General features: G+C 46.3%; 1 protein-coding gene across 2 annotated transcripts in view; it reads left to right on the top strand.

Annotated features, from left to right (window-relative positions):
• The first annotated feature begins 386 nt into the window (after window positions 1-386).
• TRABD2A (TraB domain containing 2A) overlaps window positions 387-20258 on the top strand; it is a 52996-nt gene continuing 33124 nt past the window's right edge. For both annotated transcript variants that reach the window (XM_004742305.3, XM_045079086.1), the window contains exons 1-2: window positions 387-706; window positions 10433-10993. In XM_004742305.3, coding sequence (XP_004742362.1) covers window positions 599-706; window positions 10433-10993 — 669 coding nt within the window. In that variant the 5' untranslated portion in view covers window positions 387-598. The remainder of the gene's footprint in view (window positions 707-10432; window positions 10994-20258) is intronic.

The raw sequence follows: 20258 nt of genomic DNA, 5'->3' as shown, positions 1-20258 counted from the left end.
AAGCGTATAAGCACATACTGACTATTCCTCTCTTTTGCAGACAAAACTTCTGTGCCATTTCCTTTGTTTAAATGAGTTTTCTTTTAAAAACAGCCTATCGTTTGTTTCTTCGGACTGTCTCCTTCAACCCGGGGCCACCCTCAGAGCTGGAAGCCTAAATACAGACGCGGGGGTAGGAGCCGATAGGATTTCGGCGTGAGGCTGGGAGACGGCGCTGCAACTTCACTTTTCCCCTCTGGCCGCCGCACCCGGTGGCCCGCGGCCTGGGCCGGGTTTGGGCGGGAGCAGCGCGGCGGCGACTCCCGCGGCCGCCTCCGCGCGGGGCTGAAGGGCAGGGGAGAGGAGTGGGGGTGGGAGGTCAGGGCCCCGCCCCACGTGGCTGCCAGGGCCCGGCTCGCCCCAGCCCCGCCCGCCGGCGGCCGCGCGAACTGCAGGGGGAGGCCGGCGCTCCCGGTCCCCCGAGCCCCCGAGCCCCGCGCGCTATGGCGGGCGCCCCGCTAGTCCGCAGCTCCGCGGCCGCCGGCTAGCCGGGCTGCGCGGTCCCTGCTGCCCTACTCCTTCCCCCCGCGTCCCGGGCCTCGGAGCCGCGCTGGGGAGGATGAGTCCCTGGAGCTGGTTCCTGCTGCCGACCCTCTGCCTCCTGCCCACGGGCGCAGACCCGCGGCGCGGCGCGCCTGCCTCCGCCAACTGCGAGCTCAAGCCCCAGGTAAGGCGCGCGTCTCGAGCGGGAGAGGCGGCTTCCCCGCGTTAGCCCCGCAGGCCCGCGAAGAACCGCGCGCTCGGATCCCGAGCCACCTCCCCCGGCCGCGCCTTCTTGCTGGGTTCCCCTTTCTGGCGGGGGTGCAAGCCCCCCGGCCGCATGAGACCCTGTTCCCAGCCCTCTCCATTGGGCAGGGCAGCCAAAGAGAGTCCCAGCGGGGTCTCCTGGGTCTCTCCCGTCTGCTTTGCGGGCTTTCGGGAACGTCGGGCGGAGGAGTCTTCGAAGCCCGAGGTGTGCAGGGACTGTGGCACATTGACTTTGGAAGTTTGTTCTGCCCGCTCTTCCCCGGCGTTTATTTCTCCTGCGCTTATCGAGATGGTAAAAGCGGCCTGCAGCTGCTTGACTTAACCGTCATATATTCAGTACCCGAGTTAGAAGGGATTTGGGGGAGCTGAAGTCAGTCCCCTTGTTTTACCGATGTGGGAGACTGGGGTAACTGAGGCTCAGAGAGGGACCTTTGCGCCCCAGGTCACACAGCGCATTCGCGAAGTAACCGCATCTGACAGCCTCTGGTTCACGCACAGGCGCTTCCATAGATATTCTCATCGGCGCCTTGCAGGTGAGGGGATCCCCGGCGAGGGAGTCCCGGTGACCTACCCGGGTTCACCCAGCCCTCCAGGAGCAGAAGCCGAGCGGCAATCGGACAGGTCTAGCGTCTCCGAGGCTGGCCCGCCTTTAGAGATGAATGTTTCCTTCTTCCGATTTAGTTTTCTTAGGCTCAAATTTTCTGTCGTTCTCCAGTTCTTTCGAGCTCCGTGAAGGCTGTGTTTGTTTCGGTGGGTCTGCTCTCCGGATCTCTGGAGTTGAGGAGGGTGATACTAGACCCTCGGACCTGAGGTCGGCCCACCTTCGGTGACACCTGCGGAGCATCGTGGGCCCTGTCACCGTGGTAATTTTATTCATCGTCCTAACCACACCAAAGGAGAGGGAGACCTAATTGAGCCTTTCTGGCTCGCGGGGCTGAGCGGGAAGTCACACTGAGGTCCCTGACGCGTCCTGGGCTGCGGACTTGCGGAGGGTCTCCCTTTAGGAAGGCGGGAGGCACAGTGGCAGGAGAGGAAGTCGCAGCAGGGAGAAAGTTTCAAACACCGCAGGACAGCTGCGCCCTTGGTCTACAAAACAGTCTATCCTTTCCTGTGAAAGCAAACGTTTTTCACTGCTGCAAATCCACTCGTAATTATAGTCTGACGAGTGAGTTGGTAAAGTCTCTGTTTCTCTTGATTCTTGAACCCCTCTCCATGGCCTTTTTACTCTCGCAGTTCTCAAACATTTGGTCCCAGGACCGCTCTACGATCTAAAAAAGTGCTGAGGACTCCAAAGAGCCTTTATGCATGTGGGTTAATGGAAGTTTTAGTAAGGACACACGCTCTTCATCTTCAAAGCAGTGATATTATCCCACACATGTAGCCTCTAGAAAAGTCTGTATATGCTTGTGAGAGAATGAGAGCATGAGAGGAAAATATCTTAGCATTATTGTTGAAATAGTTCTGACCTTGCACACTGCTTGGAGGGGTCTTGGGGACAGCCACAGGTCCCTGGACCACATTTGAGAAATCTCTGTTCTTTTCCGTGGGCAAACTGTCTTATCCCCTGCCGAGGTCAGATCAGTCAGCCACAGGACTGTATGACCTGCTCTGTGGGGGACGCTGGGGGTGGGTGCCCCCCCCCCCAGGCTGGGGTCTTGAGATTGTAGAGTGAAGCTCGGGAATCCAGCCTCCAATCCAGTGCAGCAGCTTACTGGGTAGCATTCTGCGATTTGAGAACTGGTTTGGTGTCCACTTTCGTTAATCATTACAGAGAGGTCTTCTAAGCTGATCTGTCTGCAGATACTGCAGATTTTGCGCTGAGCATCATGGGGGTCATCTCTTCCTTATCTACACTCAAACAGAACTCAGTGAGTGTTCTTTATTATTCCTGCCTCTGTTCTTTCACCTGTGCTGTTTCTTCCCACAAATATCCACATGCTTGCTCCTATACTTCTATCCGGTCTTTGCTCAAACTCTTTGAAAGAGACCTTTCCTGATTGTCTGTTGAAGATTATGTCAACCCCTGACCCACCTGCACTCCTATCTGCCTTTCCTGCTTTATTTTTTTCCGGAGCACTTAACTGATAAAAATTTGTTTGCTGCTGCTCTCCTACTCACTCCACACTCCCCGCCCCCCTCCCCCGCCCCACACACCATGTAATCTTCATAACGGTAGGAATTTTTGTTTGTTTGGCTTGCTTCGTCCCCAGTGCTTAGAAGAGCGCTTGGGCACAGTAGATGCTCAATAAATATTTGTTGAATGAGGGCTGTTAACGGAAGCTAACTCACTTTGGTATCATTCTAATTGGTCTGCCGAAGAGTACTTTTGGAAGAGTGCCGTTATCACAGGCCCCAGGAGGCTGGGATGGAAGGAGCTCAGGGGTGCAGCCGCTAAGGGACTTAGCCCACATTGCACAAGTTGCCATTGAGCTCCTTTGTTTCATTGCATGGATTAAAGATACATGGTTTAAAATCGCCAGTGACTTAGCGGACAGAGCTTGTAGCTTCTTGCGCTTGTCATCCATGGCTGTGTCTTTTTTCTTCCAGGCCAGTTGCAGCAAGGTTCAGAAGGACGTGTGTTTATGGTATTAAGTTTTTATTCTAATCAGTCATAATGGTTTTTTTTTAAGTTTTTTTTTTTTTTTAATCTATTTGAGAAACAGAGAGAGCAAGCATAAGCAGGGGGAGCGTCAGGCAGAGGGAGAAGCCGGGTCCCTGCTAAGCAAGGAGCCCAATGCAGGACTCGATTCCAGGACCCCAGAATCATAACCCGAGTCGAAGGCAGATGCTTAACCCACTGAGCCACCCAGGTGCCCATCCTTCAGTGAAATATTAAAACACGAGGCTTCAACTAGTAGCTTGTGGTAGCCGCAGTTACACTGAAATGGGGGTGGTAGAACAATTTTGTTCTTTTCCTTTTGTGGAGACGAAACAGCCCCATCCCTGAGTATAAGGGTGGGGGGGCAGTTGCACCCCTAGGACCAATGCAGCGGCCTGGGGGCTTGCTGGTGGGCAGGGCAAGGGGAGAGGTCCCAGATCAGAAGCCCTGAAGACTTTCTTCCAGTTGATGCTCTCCCCAAAGCACCCCTGCCTGAGAGGGCACTGTCAGTGGCCCCAGGAAGGGACTGCTGGTACTGTGAGGGATGAGCAGAGCTCCATTTATTGAAGAAGCTAGCTCTCCAAGATGAGGAACACTTCTTTAAAAACTCTTTAAGACCCCTGGCTTAAAAAAGTGGGAAGCTTCCCCAAATTGTGTTATTTTGAAAAGACAGAGTGGGAAAAGGTGGAATTTTGGAGATTTAAAAACGGTGTGGGGGCGCTTGGGTAGCTCAGTCAATTATAGAGTCCGACTCTTGAGTTCAGCTCAAGTCGTGATCTCAGGGTCGTGAAATTGAGCCCTGTCAGGTTTCATGCTCAGCGCAGAGCTGGCTTGAGGTTCTCTCTTTCTCTCTCTCCCTCTGCCTCCCCTCTACGACCCTTGGCTCATTTTCTTTCTCTCAAATAAGTAAATAAATAAATAAAATCTTAAAAAAAAAAAAGAGTGGTGGTGTGGATTTATTTGGGGGGGGTGGGTGGGTCATGGGGCAAAGGGAAGGGGACCTGGACAGAGCCTTTTCTTCAGAGTTAGGAAGCGCTCCTAAGCAGCCGCATGCCTACTAGCCTATCCATGGAAAGAGGACGCTGAGTCAGGAGTATAGTGTGTTCCATCTTAAGGTGGCATCTTGTGGTGGTTTAAACCCAAGATTCAGGGCACCTGGGTGGCTCAGTGGGTTAAGCCTCTGCCTTCGGCTCAGGTCATGATCCCGGGGTCCTGGGATGGAGTCCCACATCGTGCTCTCTGCTCGACAGGGGCCCTACTTCCCTCTTTTTCTCTCTCTCCCTCTGCCTCTCTGCCTACTTGTGATCTCTCTCTGTCAAATAAATAAATAAAAATATTAAAAAAAAAAACAAAACCCAGGATTCAGGAGCCAGCCTGCCTGGCTTCAAACCCACTCAGCAGTTCTGGGACCTTGGATCACATCATAATCCTCTCAAGGTCTCAATTTCCGCATGTGGAAATGGCCAGCGTCTTAATTAATGGTGTATCTTCTCAACTGCCTTTCTTCTGATTCTGTCCTGAATGGGGGGTGGTGGTGGTGCCTGGCAGGCTTTCGTCCCCAGCATGCCACCAAAACTCTTCTTGTTTCGGTCCCTAGTGTCCTCAGTATTGCTCCATCCAGAAGCCAGTTCTCAAATCCTTGTGTGGCACCAGCCACACTGAGCCCCTTGCTCAAGTTCTCCTCCTTGAAGCACTGTCTTCACTTGGCTTCCTACCCTTTCGATTTTCTCTGCGACCACGACTGTCACTTCTCTCATTCTCTTTCGCTGGCTGCTCTTCTTTCCCTTGACTTTGCAAGGTGAGATCATTTCTAGACCTTTTCTTTCCTAATTGATACATAGTCCCTTGGAAATCTTATTCAGTCCCTTGACTCTAAATAACATCTAAATGGTGGCCGTACCTCGTGTTTATCTGTGGCCCAGGCCTCTCCCAAAGTCCGGACTCCTGCAGCTCAGCTTCCCCACTTGGTGGCTTACTGGACATCTCCACTCAGCAGGGCCCAAGCCAGACTTCTGACCTTCCCCTCTGCTCCTGTTCCACCACCCCCCTCCTTTCTCTCAGTCGATGGCAACTTCTTCCTCCTTTTAATTAACCAATTCATCAGCAAGTCCTATTAACTCTAGCTTCTAAAATACACCCAGAACCTGATCACATCTCAATTCTGTCACTACAACTCAGTTTTCTCTCTTGGATCCTTTTGGTAACTTCCTAACTGACTTTCTTGCATCTGTCCTCATCCCTCCATAGTCTGTTGACGGCCGTCAGAGCAGTCCTGTTCACGCATTTGGTTGGCTTGTGTTGCTCTTCTCACAGAAACCTGCTGTAGCTCCAGTGTGGCCTGGCCATGCTCACCTCTCTGACCTTTCTTCCTGCTTTCCTCTTCACTCATCCTTGCAGTAGTTAGGATGGCATCCTTGCTGGAACGTTTCTGCCTTGGGGCCTTTGCACTGCTCTTCCTTCTGCCTGGATGGAATACTTTTTCAGATATCCCCCTGGTTTGCTCTTTCACCTGCTTTCACAGCAAGGCCTAAATCTCCTACCAGACGTTCCGTGATCTCGTTCACCTTATTTAAGGCTGAATCTTTCCTTCACCAGAATTCCCTGTTCCCTTGTCTGCTTTCATATTTTTTACAACAGATATCACTGACATACCTGAGGCGGGGGTCTGTTTTTTATTTGCTTATACTTCTAGTGCCCTAGAATACCCCAGTATCTCATGCCTACAACAGTCCCTGACACCCAGTAAATAGTTGTGGGATAAATGCAAATTGAACAAATGAAGTAGGAGCATTCGTGTGCAATGCTTGAATGGTCCCTGGTGCACAGTGAACATTTCAGAACAGCTGGCTGTTCTTAGTGTCATTACTGTTATTACGTGGCTGGATGTCAGGACGTGAGTCTTGTTTTTTTTTGTGTGTGTGTGTGTGTTTTTTTAAAATATGAGCAGTTTTCAGCAAAAAGACTGTAAAACAACTCCATTGCTAGACTAATACTAATTGAAAAGGAAGAAATAAGTAATTAAATAAAAATGGATACATACAGTTGAACAGATTTTGTTTAAAGGCAGTGTAAAGATGAGCCTGGGGGGCTCAGTGGGTTAAGCCTCTGTCTTTGGCTCAGGTCATGATCCTGGGGTCCTGGGATCAAGTCTCTTATCGGGCTTCCTGCTTGGTGGGGAGTCTGCTTCTTCCTCTCCTCTGCCCCTTCCCCTGCTTGTTCTCACTCTCTCGCTGTCTCTGAAATAAATAAATAAATAAATATTAAAAAACTAAAGAGAAGTATAGGTATTTTGAGATAGGATGAGAGTTTAGGATGATTAAGAGTATTGGGGAAAAACAAACCCAAATCCAAGTGAAAGGAAACCACACCTCCTGCTCTGCCCATCCCCCAACCCTTGACCACAACCCTGCAGTAGGGGTTGCCTTTTCCTGGGAATATATTAGTCTGATATCACAGTCTCCTGGTAGATGACTACAGTTAGGTGCCCATGGGTTTAATAATAGCATTTTAGCTCTTTGCCATGTCTCCCAGTTGGAGGCTGTGGAGTCCCAGTTGGTGGACTATGTGGAACGTGTGTGAACAGATCCTGTCCATTGGTCTGGGATGCCCCGTCATAGCACTCCCCAGGGCCCTTCAGTGAGCAACTCTTCCCCATAAAATGAATAAACCAAACTCAACCTCTGCCTCAAAGACCACCTCGACCGAATGAGTTGCCTTTACAGGTACTCATTTTGTGACCCATTTTAAACGAACCAAAGTGTAACTGTCAGTCTCAGCTTTTGAGTAGCATCTGTTAACCAGTGTTTTTCTACCAGCTCAATTTAATTTTAACAATGAGGCATTTGACTGCTTAATTAGCCTTGGCAACCATTGTTTTAGACAGAGTTTCAGTTTGGCTTTTTGATGTATTTAAATAACCCTGGGGACAGTCATTACTCCCTAAAAGGATGCCAGAGGGCTGGCTAGAGACCTTGGACTTGATTCATCTCTTAATATCAATTCAATCGTTAATAAGTTTAAAAAATACATTCTTACTTTCATTTTTCATTCATTTAACAATTACCTGCCTAGTTTGTTTATTCCCATAGCCTGTGGCAGATATTATCTAACTTTTAAAGATGGGGAATCTATATTTAAAAAAAGAAAAGAAAAGAAAAGAAAAAAGGGTGCCTGGGTGGCTCAGTGGGTTAAAGCCTCTACCTTTGGCTCAGGTCATGATCCTGAGGTTCTGGAATCGAGCCCCGCATCGGGCTCTCTGCTCCGCAGGGAGCCAGCTTCCTCCTCTCTCTATGCCTGCCTCTATGCCTAGTTGTATTTCTCTCTGTCAAATAAATAAAATATTAAAAAAAATAAATAAAGATGGGGAGTCTGAGGTACAGAGAAATGAAGTGGCTTTTAAAAATCTCAGGGAGGTCGCTGAGACAAGCAGAATTTAGACTCTTGTTACCAGTTAGTGCAGTCTTGAAAAGGTGTGTGTGTGAGCAGAACTGTAACTTAAATACTTAAAAAAACAACCAACCAACCAAGGTCACAGGCTGGGGACTAGGGCTAGTGAGATATGTTCTGTTTGGCTTGGATGGCATTTAAGAAAATGGGGGCAACATACTCCAACTGGATTTTTTTTTTTTTTTTTTTTGAGTGAGTGTGGAAGCTGGGAGGGGCAGAGGGAGAGAGAATCTTTTTTCTTCTTCTTCTTTTTTTAAGGTTTTATTAATTTATGGTGGGGGAAGATCAGAATCCAGGGGGAGCAGTAGAGGGAGAAGCACACTTCCTGCTGAGCAGGGAGCTGGATGCGTGACTCCGTACCAGGACCCCAAGATCATGATCTGAACTGAAGGCAGATGCTTCATCAACTGAGCCACCCAGGCACCCCTTCAACTGGAATCTTTTATTTAAACTGAAGATTTTTAGTTGCTTTTGAAAAACCTGTTCTGGAGCGCTAGGCCTGCTCCCCGTGTGGCCATGACTGGCTCAGGCTGCTTAGGCAATAGTGTTTATCCAGAGCTGTGAGCCTGTTTGCTGCCAACTGTCCCCCACTGTTACCTCATGCCCAGCCCTTGCGTCCTCTGTCCTCGTCTGAGTGGTCAGAAGGTTTTTTTGTGGAGAGTGGCCAGAGGGCAGGAGAAGAAAAGGTTAAAGGCTGTGAGAATGAGGCCCCTGCGTCAGCCAGCTTTTGTCTTAGATTTTGAGATTCTTTGTAACTCTTCACTGGAAAATAGGTAGCTGCCTCTTACTGAAACCATTAACACACAAATGCAAATATTGCTGATCCTCATTCTTTGTGGATTTCGAAACCATTTGTGAATTGGCCTGCCTGCTAAAATTGATTTGTAACCCCAATGCATGGTCATGGTCATGTGTAGCCATTTCCAGGACTGGAAAAATTTGAGGCCCCCGATGCATGCATACACTCTCAGCTGGGGTCAAATAAATCAATGCCGCACTTTGTTTCAGCTCTCAACAAATAACAGGTGAACAAGTGTTCTTTCAGTGGTCTGCTGAATACTATGTTTTTTGCATTTTTGTGCTGCTTATGGGTGATCTCACTGTTTAAAACAACCAAGCCCAGGTACCGCCTAGTGTTCCTAAGCGCAAGGAGGCTGTGACGTGCCTTAGGGAGAAAATGATTGGGTTGAACGAGCTTTGTTCAGGCATGAGTTGTAGCGCTGTTGGCCATGAGTTCAGTGTTCGTGAATTAGCCACATGTATACAATATGAGCTTTTCTTTTCTTTTCTTTTTAAAGATTTTATTTGTTTGTCAGAGAGAGAGAGAACACAAGCAGGCAGAGTGGCACTCGGAGGCAGAGGCAGAGAAGCAGGCTCCTCACTGAGCAAGGAGCCCGATTCAGGACTCAGTTCCAGAACCCTGGATCATGACCTGAGCCGAAGGCAGCAGCTTAACCCACTGAGCCATCCATGCGTCTCAGTACGGTGCTTTTCAACAGAAGCATTGCTCTGTCAATGAAAATTTTATGTTCAGGGGCACCTGGGTGGCTCAGTGGGTTAAGCTGGTGCCTTTGGCTCTGGTCATGGTCTCGGAGTCCTGGGATCGAGCCCCGCATCGGGCTCTCTGCTCAGCGGAGAGCCTGCTTCCTCCTCTCTCTCTCTCTGCCTGCCTGTCTGCCTGCTTGTGGTCTCTCTCTGTCAAATAAATAAATAAAATCTTTAAAAAAAAATGTTATAACCAGAGGCTTTTAGGAACCTAACCCTTGCATTTCTCCTAGGAGCATTATTTGGTAATTCAGTGTTTGTGGTGACATTATAGAACATAACTATGACAATAATGATAATAATGAGAGACAATAATAATGTAAGTTGAAATTCTGCAATCCAGGAAAGCATATTATTTAAAGGGCTGCTAAAATTAAAGCTTTTTTTTGTAAAGAAATGTCTTTTCTGTAAACCTGGACTATCACATTTTTGGGCTGCTTGATGCATGGTTCACCTCAGGAGTCTGACCTTGAGAAGTTCTGGAGGGCTGCCTTGTGCACATCTTTGTACGGGGTCTCTTAATAAACAGACACTTCCTAAATGCCTGCTGTTGAAACTGAGACCCTCAGGGTACTGTGGTTTGCCCTTGGGTGAATGGGTACCGTGGCTCAGCCTGTAGCTGTTGGGAGACAATGCGTGGCCCTTGAGAGCCACTGCTTCTGGGAATGTTGGATTCGAGATCTGAAGATGCAGACACCATCAGTCTTCCTGCCTGGGAAGTACCAGTGGTCTCCAGAGGCGTCCCCTCATCTCTATCAGGTGTGTCATTGCGAGTCCCTTGAGAGTCCCTGCTTTGCCTGAGGCCCAGTTCATTACTAGGGCAAACTCAAGGGCTGCTATTACTTTTTTCACTTCAATCAGCATTTTGGTGGAAAAGGGGAAAATGCTGCCTCAAGGACTCCTGCTGCTGTCAGGTGAATCTACCTGGACTCAGAAGTCTAAATCGTACTTTAATCATCTTTCTCCTGCAGTGTGGCCTGTCTGTCCTCTTCGTTTTCTCCTGTCAGGTTTCTGACCCTCCATATAATACCTTAATGTCCTTTCTCTTCCTTTCAGCAAACTGAATTGAATTCCTTCTTGTGGACCATAAAGCGAGACCCGCCATCTTACTTCTTTGGCACGATCCACGTTCCGTACACGCGGGTTTGGGACTTCATCCCGGATAACTCCAAGGAAGCTTTTCAGCAGAGCAGCATTGTGTACTTCGAGCTGGACCTCACTGACCCCTACACAATCTCAGCCCTCACTAGCTGTCAGATGCTGCCACAGGGAGAGAACCTCCAGGACGTGCTCCCCCGGGACATCTACTGCCGCCTCAAGCGGCACCTAGAGTATGTCAAGCTCATGATGCCCTCGTGGATGACACCGGACCAGCGTGGCAAAGGCCTCTATGCCGACTACCTCTTCAATGCCATTGCGGGGAACTGGGAGCGGAAGAGGCCCATCTGGGTGATGCTTATGGTCAACTCCCTGACGGAAGTGGACATTAAGTCCCGTGGGGTGCCTGTCTTAGACCTGTACCTTGCGCAGGAGGCTGAGCGGCTGAGGAAGCAGACTGGGGCTGTGGAAAAGGTAGAAGAGCAGTGTCATCCACTGAATGGGCTGAACTTTTCACAGGTAAGACCCTCTTTGTGTGAAGGACTTGGCCTTTGATTATGTGTAAATCTACTGAAGTATAATTAGGAGGTAGACCAGAAGCATCGTTTATCCAAAAATTGTCTTTGCTCGAGAATGTTATTCTGAAGATTAAAAAATAAGCCCAAGAGTTAGTTATACCACTTAACATGTATATTACTAAGAGAGAAAAAGTTTTTTTCTCTTGTCATCCCAACAAGTATTGGCATACATTTGTCACTTGTTTTAACTTAGGTTATTTATTAATAAGCTGCATTGAGAGGATGGACAATGTGAAAGTCAGACTGACTATCAGAGGGTATGGCCTGCTTTGAAAATGATACAGCCATGGCTATTTTAGGTCATCCTGGTCCCTTTCAGATCAGTGTTGTGCCTCTTCAGGACACTCTCCCTAGGAAATCCCTTTGTGAGGCAGAGGTATGTTTCTCTTTTCCATAGTTTTTTTTTTTTTTAAAAGATTTTATTTAGTTTTTTGACAAAGAGAGATCACAAGTAGGCAGAGGCAAGCAGAGAGAGAGAGAGAGGGAAGCAGGCTCCCTGCTGAGCAGAGAGCCTGATGTGGGACTTGATTCCAGGACCCTGAGATCATGACCTGAGCTGAAGGCAGTGGCTTAACCCACTGAGCCACCCAGGTGCCCCTTTTTTCCATAGTTTTTAACCCCCTCCCTCAGGACACTGGAATTTAGGTTCATGTTCAAGAAGTTCTTCATTTCTCATAAGACAAGTGCCACTTTATTAAAGTGCCATTGTTTAATTGGTTTGGTGAAATTTGTTGTTGTTAATATTTTAAAGTACGTTAGATGCCTCTGGGGGCCAATGGGAATTTTACAGTATGAAATAAACAGTTTTTTACTTTTTAAAAATGTTTAATTGACGTATAGTTGACATATAATACTACATTAATTTCAGGTATACAACGTAGTGATTTGACAATGACATACATTATGAAATGTTCACCACAATAAGTATGGTGACCATATAAAGTTGTTGCTATTATTGACTGTACTGAAATAACTATTCTTGTTTTGCAGATATTCTCAGTGGTTGGCCTTGGGAGGCTGGACCTCAGAATAAAAGTCAATCCTCTAGGCCTTAGCAGATCTCAGCAAGGCTGGACTGGGGCTGTTACTTAAAGAACTTAAGGGCATTTAACAGCCTAAAAAATAGTGTTTCTGAGTTGATAAAAAATTTATAGGGTATTTAATTTACCTTGCTAAGATTTTATATTAATAAGTAGTCAAGTGCTAAAATATAGTATTTGTTTGGCACATTGAGATTTATAGACAAATTAAGAGACCAATAATTTTCTCATCGATCTCTTGGGGGAGTTCTCTTGCATTATTTTGGAAACCCATTGTCAATATTCTAATGTTTTGAATGTCTACATTTAATACAATGTTTTCTAAAAGGCAAATGCTTTGATTTAAAGGCTCACTGATTTTAACCTTACAAGCTTGAGAATTTTTGCCTGAGCTAAGCCTTTTTTCATACTTCCAGTTGGGAAGGAAAAAGGCTTGGAAGTAAAATATTATCTTAAGGTATCTTTGTTTTTTTGGTTTTTGTTTTTGTTTTTAAAGATTTTATTTATTTACTTGACAGGGAGAAATCACAAGTAGGCAGAGAGGCAGGCAGAGAGAGAGGGGGAAGCAAGCTCCCTGCTGAGCAGGGAGCCCGATGCAGGGCTTGATCCCAGGACCTTGAGATCATGACCTGATCTGAAGGCAGAGGCTTCACCCACTGAGCCACCCAGGCACCCCTCTTTGTTGTTGTTGTTTTTTAAAAAGTTTTATTTATTTATTTGTGAAAGAGAGTGTGCACAAGTGGGAGGGGAGGAAGGGGAGAGAATCTCAAGTGGACTCTGCACTGAGCAGAGTTTGATTTCAGCTGTATAGCAGGTAGCAGGTCATAGGATTTGATTCCATGACCCATGAGATCATGACCTGAGCTGAAGCCAAGAGTCAGACGCTTAACTGAGTATACCACCCAGGTGCCCCAAGCAAGGTATCCTTGAAGGAAAGTGTGTGGTACCAACTCTTAAGATAATAAAGATATTTAAGAAACATTTTAGAGCCATATAGTTATATACTAGAGTGTCATTTGATTTCATAATACCTTCTTAAGTTTCAAATAGGTATCTAATATTTATAAACTAAATTTTTAAAATAAGACCTTGAGGCTAAGCTAGAGAGTTTAGAGTTGTTTAAATTTAGAAGGGACAATTATATGACGTTTCTGAGACTCTTTTTGGGGTGTAATTTCCTATGGTTTCACTTGTAAACAGTAAAATACAACCTTAGCAAACAGGTCAATGACATTTAACATATATATCTATACCCATATAACCACCACTTGGATCGATTTATTGAAGATTTCCATCACCCCAGAAAGTTAGTATGAAGTTTTCTTGCAGCATAACTATACAGAAAAGTGCACATGACAAATTTTCACAAACATAGCCATGTTTTCAATGTCAGCTTTCGGGGCCAGAAACAGAACAGCACCAGTCCCCCAGAAGCCCATTGACTCCCCCATCTACCCCACACTCCCCAACCAAGGATAACCCCTCTCCTGCAAATCTTTGAGCATAAATTAGTTTGAACGTTTTAGAATTTCACATAAATGGAATTACCCCATCTGCTTCCTTTAGGGGATTAGGCTGCTTTTGCTTAGCATTCCCCTTGTGATTCACCACGTTGCTGTGTGTAGTTGTCCATCATTCATTCTTGCTGCTGTGTGGCATTGAAGAATCCCACCAGAGGCTTTGGGGTGGTGGCTGATGGAGTCTCCCTTCTCAGTAAGTCCAGAGAACGGTAAGATCATCTGCATTCGTTTTGATAGAAGATGAGCCTAACTCATTCCCTTGGGTCCTTTTCTTTTGCCCCTTTGAGGAGTGGTTGGTTCCTTCTGTTCTCTGCAGAAGGACGTCAGAGGGGTCCTGACTATGCACTGAGACAGGGAGATGGCCAGGCCCTGCGGGCTCCTGTGCTATAGGCAAGAGGCAGAGGAGAGCCCGTGTCTTCCTTAAAGCCGGGGAAGGCTGCCTAGGAGGAGTCCCATTCCCTATACTCCAGGGCTCCCCACCCTCCTCTTGGATTAGTAAGGAGGAGGCAGCTGGAGACTGAGGCACAGCTGGGGCTGGAATGCTGTGCTGGCTGTGAGAGAAGCAGTGGACCCCAAGGCAGATGTACAGGGGTTAGAATTCCTGTACCATTACCAGCGTAGGACTTTGAGTTGTTCCCTTAACTTCTCTGAACTTTGTTGTCTCATCTTTTTTTTTTTTTTTTTTAATATTTTATTTATTTATTTGACAGGCAGAGATCACAAGTAGGCAGAGAGGCAGGCAAAGAAAGAGAGGGGGGAAGAAGGCTCCCTGCTGGGCAGAGAGCTTGATTCGGGGCTCGATCCCAGGACCCTGAGATCATGACCTGAGCCGAAGGCAGAGGCTTAACCCATTGAGCCACCCAGGTGCCCCATGTTGTCTCATCTTTAAATGGGGGTAATGATACTTATCCTACCATCCTGTTGTCGGAAGCAAATAAAACAGTAAATTGGAAAACACTTCATAAGTACTCTATAGATATAAGGGGAAGAGAACTAACATATAGTGTCTTCTGTGAATCAGGCCTTTAATCTTCAGAATTTCACAAGATGGACACCATGACCCCTTTTTTATAGATGAGAAAACCGAAGCTCGTTGAGCATAAGAACACAGCCGTGACTGCATAACCAGCAGATGGAGGAATTTGGGTTTGATTTCAGCTGTATTAAAGGTCATGGTGACTTTGAGTCTTTAGCAGCTGTGGTGGTCAGTGTGAGACCTTGGAGGTTTGAGTTGCAGTGGAAGATTCTGGACTTCTGTTGTCTAATTTGTTAGCCTCTGGCCACATGTTGGGTTTTCAGCACTTGAAATGTTGCTAGTGTGCCTTGGGAAATAAATTTTAAATTTTAGTTGGTTTGAACCATAATTGGTCTAATTATTGAGAAACTTTTAAGTTGTTTGGAACAACTTGGGCATGTGGATCTCTTTCCTCAACTATAAATATTATGAAATTGACCTACAAATCCAATGTCTCTGATGAAAATTTAGTATCCAAATTGAGATGTCAGACAAGTGGAAAATATATAACTGATTTTGAAAACTAAATATGAAAAAAGAATGAATAACTTTTTATACTGATTACCTGTTGAGATGATAATGCTTTGGATGTATTGGGTTAAATAAAAATATATCATTAAATTTAATTTCACCTGTTTTTTTTTTCTTTTTTAATGCTTCTGCTAGAAAACTTTGATCTAGATTGTTTTATTTATTTTTTATTTATTTAAGATTTTATTTATTTATTTGACAGACAGAGATCACATGTAGGCAGAGAGGCAGGAAGAGAGAGAGAGGAGGAAGCAGGCTCCCCGCCGGCAGAAAGGCCGATGCGAGGCTCGATCCCAGGACCCTGGGATCATGCCCTGAGCCGAAGGCAGAGGCTTTAACCCACTGAGCCACCCAGGCGCCCCAATCTAGATTGTTTTAGATGCATGTGCCTGAGGTGGGTCCACATGGAGTCCATGTTGCCTGTGATGCGTCTCCTCCCTGTACCCTTTGCCCCGTGTGCCTAGCCAGGGCTGGACTCTGGGGAGCCTCTAAAGGTCGATGGCCGCCCCTTCTGGTGTAACTGGCCAGGGTCAGCTTTTCTTCATTAGCTTGTGATGCTCTTTGTTTTTAGCATTGCATTACACATACACACTCTCTCACATGCACCACTGCACGTACCACACACATGCCCACACCACGTACTCATGCAGTGGATGCACCACACGCACACACGCACTGCACGTATGCATTGCACCCCACATGCACACACACTGCACGTACCACGCACGCACTGCACGCGCCATGCACACTACACATACCATGCACGCACCGCACGTATGCACTGCACGCACCACATGCACACACTATGAGCACATGTGTGCCCTCCTGTTTTTGCAATTCCCGTTTTGTCTGTGGATCTGTTTGCCTCTTGCGGTGTCTCAGCATCTGGATTTAAAGATTGCCTTAATGAGTTTGATTATCATGTTGATGATGATTTTATTAATTTCTGCATCAGTGTGGGCAGAACTGACATTTTTTCTCCTGGTAAGCCCAGTAGTCCAGGAACTTGCTCTCCTTCCCATTCACCTGATTGTATTTTAGTCTTTTTTCTTATTTTGTAGAATTCTTGATCTAGACTTTGCTCAAGTCATACATTTATTCATTGTTTTTAATAAAAATCATGCTGGTGTAAAGATTCTCTTCTCAATATGTTTTCTATCTGGTAACTGATTTTTATGTATTAATTTAACCACTGAGTTGCAGTTGTGTATTTTAACAATGGTAGTTGATCCTCTTGCTTTCATCATGACCATCATTGACAAATAATTATTTTGTCTTCATCTTTCCTCAGTTTTTCTCATTTCTTCTTGTTCTTGTGTGCTGCTTAGGATACCTAGAGCAGCATTAAGTAGTAGTGGTAACAAAGGGCATTCTTTTCCCCAACTTGAGTGAGAATGGCCTTATTATTTCACCATCAAATACAACACTGGTAGTTTAGTCTTTCTGATGTGAATGAAATGTCCTTGAATTTCTGTTTTACTAAGAATTTTTTAAAAAAAGACTTTATTTATTTATTTGTCAGAGAGAGTGAGAGCGCTGAGCAGGGAGCCCAACACAGCTCGATCACAGGACCCCAGGATCATGACTTGAGCCGAAGGCAGACGGATACCCAAATAAGTCACCCAGGTGTTCCTGTTTTCCTAGGAATTTTATCAGAAGTTGTTGTTGTTAGTGGAAGCAATTGTTGAGTTTTATTAAGATCTTTTTTTGGTCTCTGTTGTGATTTTTTTTTTTTTTTTGAGATGTAATCGACATGTAACATCGGTTTCAGATGTACATCATTATTTGATGTTTGTACACATTGTGAAATGTGTACAGTAAGTCTAGTTAACATCTGTCACCAAACATAATTAACAAAACTTCTTTTCTATTGATGAGGACTTTTAAGATCTCTTCTTTTAGCAACTTTCAGTGATGTCTTGATCTTGTGGCTTTCTTTGTCCCCCTCTCTGAAAACTTTTCAGTATTAAACTATCCCTGCCCTGCTGACCCTAAACTTCAAAACCTAGGGTGTGAGTTCACAAAGAATTACCCTTGAAGCCACCTGTTCCTATATTCATTTAGTCAACACATCCATTGAATTCCTGCTGAGCATGGTGCTATGTAAAAAAAGGATCAGCTGTAATCTGGTGGTTGCTCCCCAGAACTCGGGGTCTTTATGATGCAGGTGGTCAGGTTTTCCAGGACAGGATTCTTCACCGTTTTCCTAGGGACTTAGCACCATGGCCCGCACTTGGTAGATGCTCAGTTAGCTTCTGTGTGGTAAATGATTGGAAGCCTCTCCCTGTTCTAGATCCCTCATGATTCTGCTATTTTTCATACTTCTGTCTCTCCCTTCATGTGTCCACTACTTCCTGAGAGCTAATTGTTCCCTCAACTTTCTGGATTTGGCATGAGGGAAAGGATGTTTTCTGTCTGGGGATTTGATCTTGCCATCTCAGAACAGATGCCGTGTTTCCTGCTCGAGGATGGAGTCAGGTTATAACGCCTGTTCAGTGCTGTTAGCTGCAGTCCCCTCCCTTCCCAGCTGCACAGGTGGGTCCCAATTAAAGACTTAAAGAGTTCCCTAGAGAAATGATCTTCCTGTATTCCATTGGAATGGAATGGTCACACATCACCAGATATGTGTGCACGAGCTCCAGGCATGGGGCGCTGTCTGTTTCCTCTGAGGGGTTGACCAGAACAAATCTGGCTGAACGAAGAGTTCTCCTGCCCACTTCCCAGTGATGGACTGGATGTCATGGTGGGATGGGGTGGGAATTTGGAACAGCCCTGATCTTCTCAGCATTGAATTCTGTCCATTAGGACACAGTCACATCTAGGTTTGGGGTTTGAGTCACGGAATCCAAAAGCTAACATGAATGAAGCCAGGAGGCCTGGAGTTGCCCTCTGCTTTCCACACGTAAAGCCTGCATCTTTGGGCTTTCTGGATCCCGAGATACTGAAGTTAGTAAGATGTGAACGTCGCATGCCAACCCCAGAGCATTTTTAGATGATGCGTAAGGGTTCTTGTGATCTGAATGGCTGTTCTGCAGAATCATTTCTGGTACTGTTTACTCTTGCCAATAGATGGCACTAACATATTTCATATTTGCCTTTTCACCTGTCACTTCTGCTGTCCCTTCCAGCAGCAGGTGTCACTGCCAGTTCTGCCCCTCTGCCCTAGGACCCTAACAGCTCATTCTCTCTGCTGAAAAGCCATTTTACCCCCACAAACTAAAACCTTAAACAATGGTTTGGGCCCAGTGGATGTACCTTCTGAGTCTTATGAAAGAGTGCATTTCTTGAGTCCCAGTTTCTTCTTCTTCTTCTTCTTTTTTTAAGATTTTATTTATTTGACACGGAGAGAGAGATCACAGGCAGGCAGAGCAGCAGGCAGAGAGAGAGGGGAAAGCAGGCTCCCTGCTGAGCAGAGAGCCCAATGCAGGGCTTGATCCCAGGACCCCAAGATCATGACCTGAGCTGAAGGCAGAGGCTTTAACCCTTTAACCCACTGAGCCACTGAGGTTCCCCTGGATTTTTCTTCTTTAGAGCAAGTTTTCTTTAGATGGATCAGTTCTTGAATAGAAGATACCACTGGCTCAACGATGGGGCTCTGGTCCAGGCAGGGCAGAGTGGCGGAGGTGGTCCCTGGCAGGGTGGATTCCTAGAAAGATGCCATCTGTGTGTCTACATCTCTGGCTGATGAAGGAGAGGTATGAGCTGGGGAGGGGCTGGCTGGTCTGAGAAAGCCTCCTGAGCACCTAAGGTCAGATTCTTAGGAGGGTATGGACCTGTTAGGCCCAGGGTAGCCCAATCCTAGGATAGCATCGGGTGCCGTGTTTTGTCCTTTGCAGGCATCTCCACAGGTCTCTGTTCCCTGAGAGAGGCCATGGGAAGAGTGCTGGTGGGTCAGCGAGCAGATGCCCCTGGGGTCAGTTTCCTGTTGGAATAACCCGGATGGACAGCTTGAGGGTCACAGTGAGACTGAGCAGACCTGGTCTCTTTAGTCTCCTGTTTCCTCCCATCCAAGTACTAGCCAAGCCCAGCCCTGCTTAGCTTCCAAGATCAGCAGAGACCAGCAACTTTAGGGTGGTATGGCTGTAGACTCCCATTGTCTAAATCCAGTTCTGCTTCTGAGGGCTGCCACCTGTTGGATTCACAGGTCTGACTTGCTGAGGAGTTGCTGCTCCCTAGTCATAAATTCCATAAAAGCAGATGGTCTTATCTTTGAAGTTGATCCTATACTGATGGATGACTTTTTCACGTTTTCCATAATGGAAATGGAAGGTGCTTGAAGGTGGTGATCTTGACATTTTGTTTTTCCTGGGTAGGTTTGGCTTAAAATAAGGGCCTAGACAAAAATATATGCGCTCTTGGAGCACCTGGGTGGCTCAGTTGGGTAAGTGTCTACCTTTGGCTCAGGAAATGAACTCAGGGTCCTGGGATGAAGCCCCCAGAGTCAGGCTCCCTGCTCAGCAGGGAGTCTGCTTCTCCCTCTCAATCTGCCCTTGCCTCCCAACTTGTATGCACGTGTGCTCTCTCTCTCAAAGAAATAAATAAAATCTTAAAAATATATATTATATATAATATATATGTTACATATATATATAGTGTGTGTGTGTGTATATATATATATATATATATATATATATATGTGCTCCCTGAAAGGGAAGTGGTTTCTAAAATATGGGCAGATTTGTTTGTGAGCATAAACACTCTTTGACAGTGACCTCTTCAGGGCCTGTACGTTGTCCCTTGTGCCGGGAACCTTTCCTCATGCTGTTCCTCAGGCTGGCTGATTAAACTTACACATTATTTCTTCCATGAAGAATCCCAAGGCCAGACTCTACTGTTCTGAGTGTCCCTTGTGGAAACCTCCGCCAGAGCCCTGATGACTGCCTTTCTCAGAGGTGCAGCCTTTTCTTTTTCTTTCTTTCTTTCTTTTTTTTTTTTTTTTAAGATTATTTGTTTGTTTATTTGAGAGAGAGAGCACAAGCGTGAAAGGAGCAAAGGGAGAGGGAGAAGCAGACTCCCCGCTGAGCAGGGAGCCAGGCGAAGATGACAACAAAGACCATGGAAGGCTCCATCCCAGGACCCTGGGATCATGACCTGAACTGA

Source organism: Mustela putorius, unplaced genomic scaffold (assembly GCF_011764305.1).
Source record: "Mustela putorius furo isolate JIRA1106 unplaced genomic scaffold, ASM1176430v1.1 tig00000281_pilon_pilon_pilon, whole genome shotgun sequence".
Lineage (NCBI taxonomy): Eukaryota > Metazoa > Chordata > Mammalia > Carnivora > Mustelidae > Mustela > Mustela putorius.
Note: the sequence above shows the minus strand (reverse complement) of the source record. Positions and strands in the feature narration are given on the sequence as shown.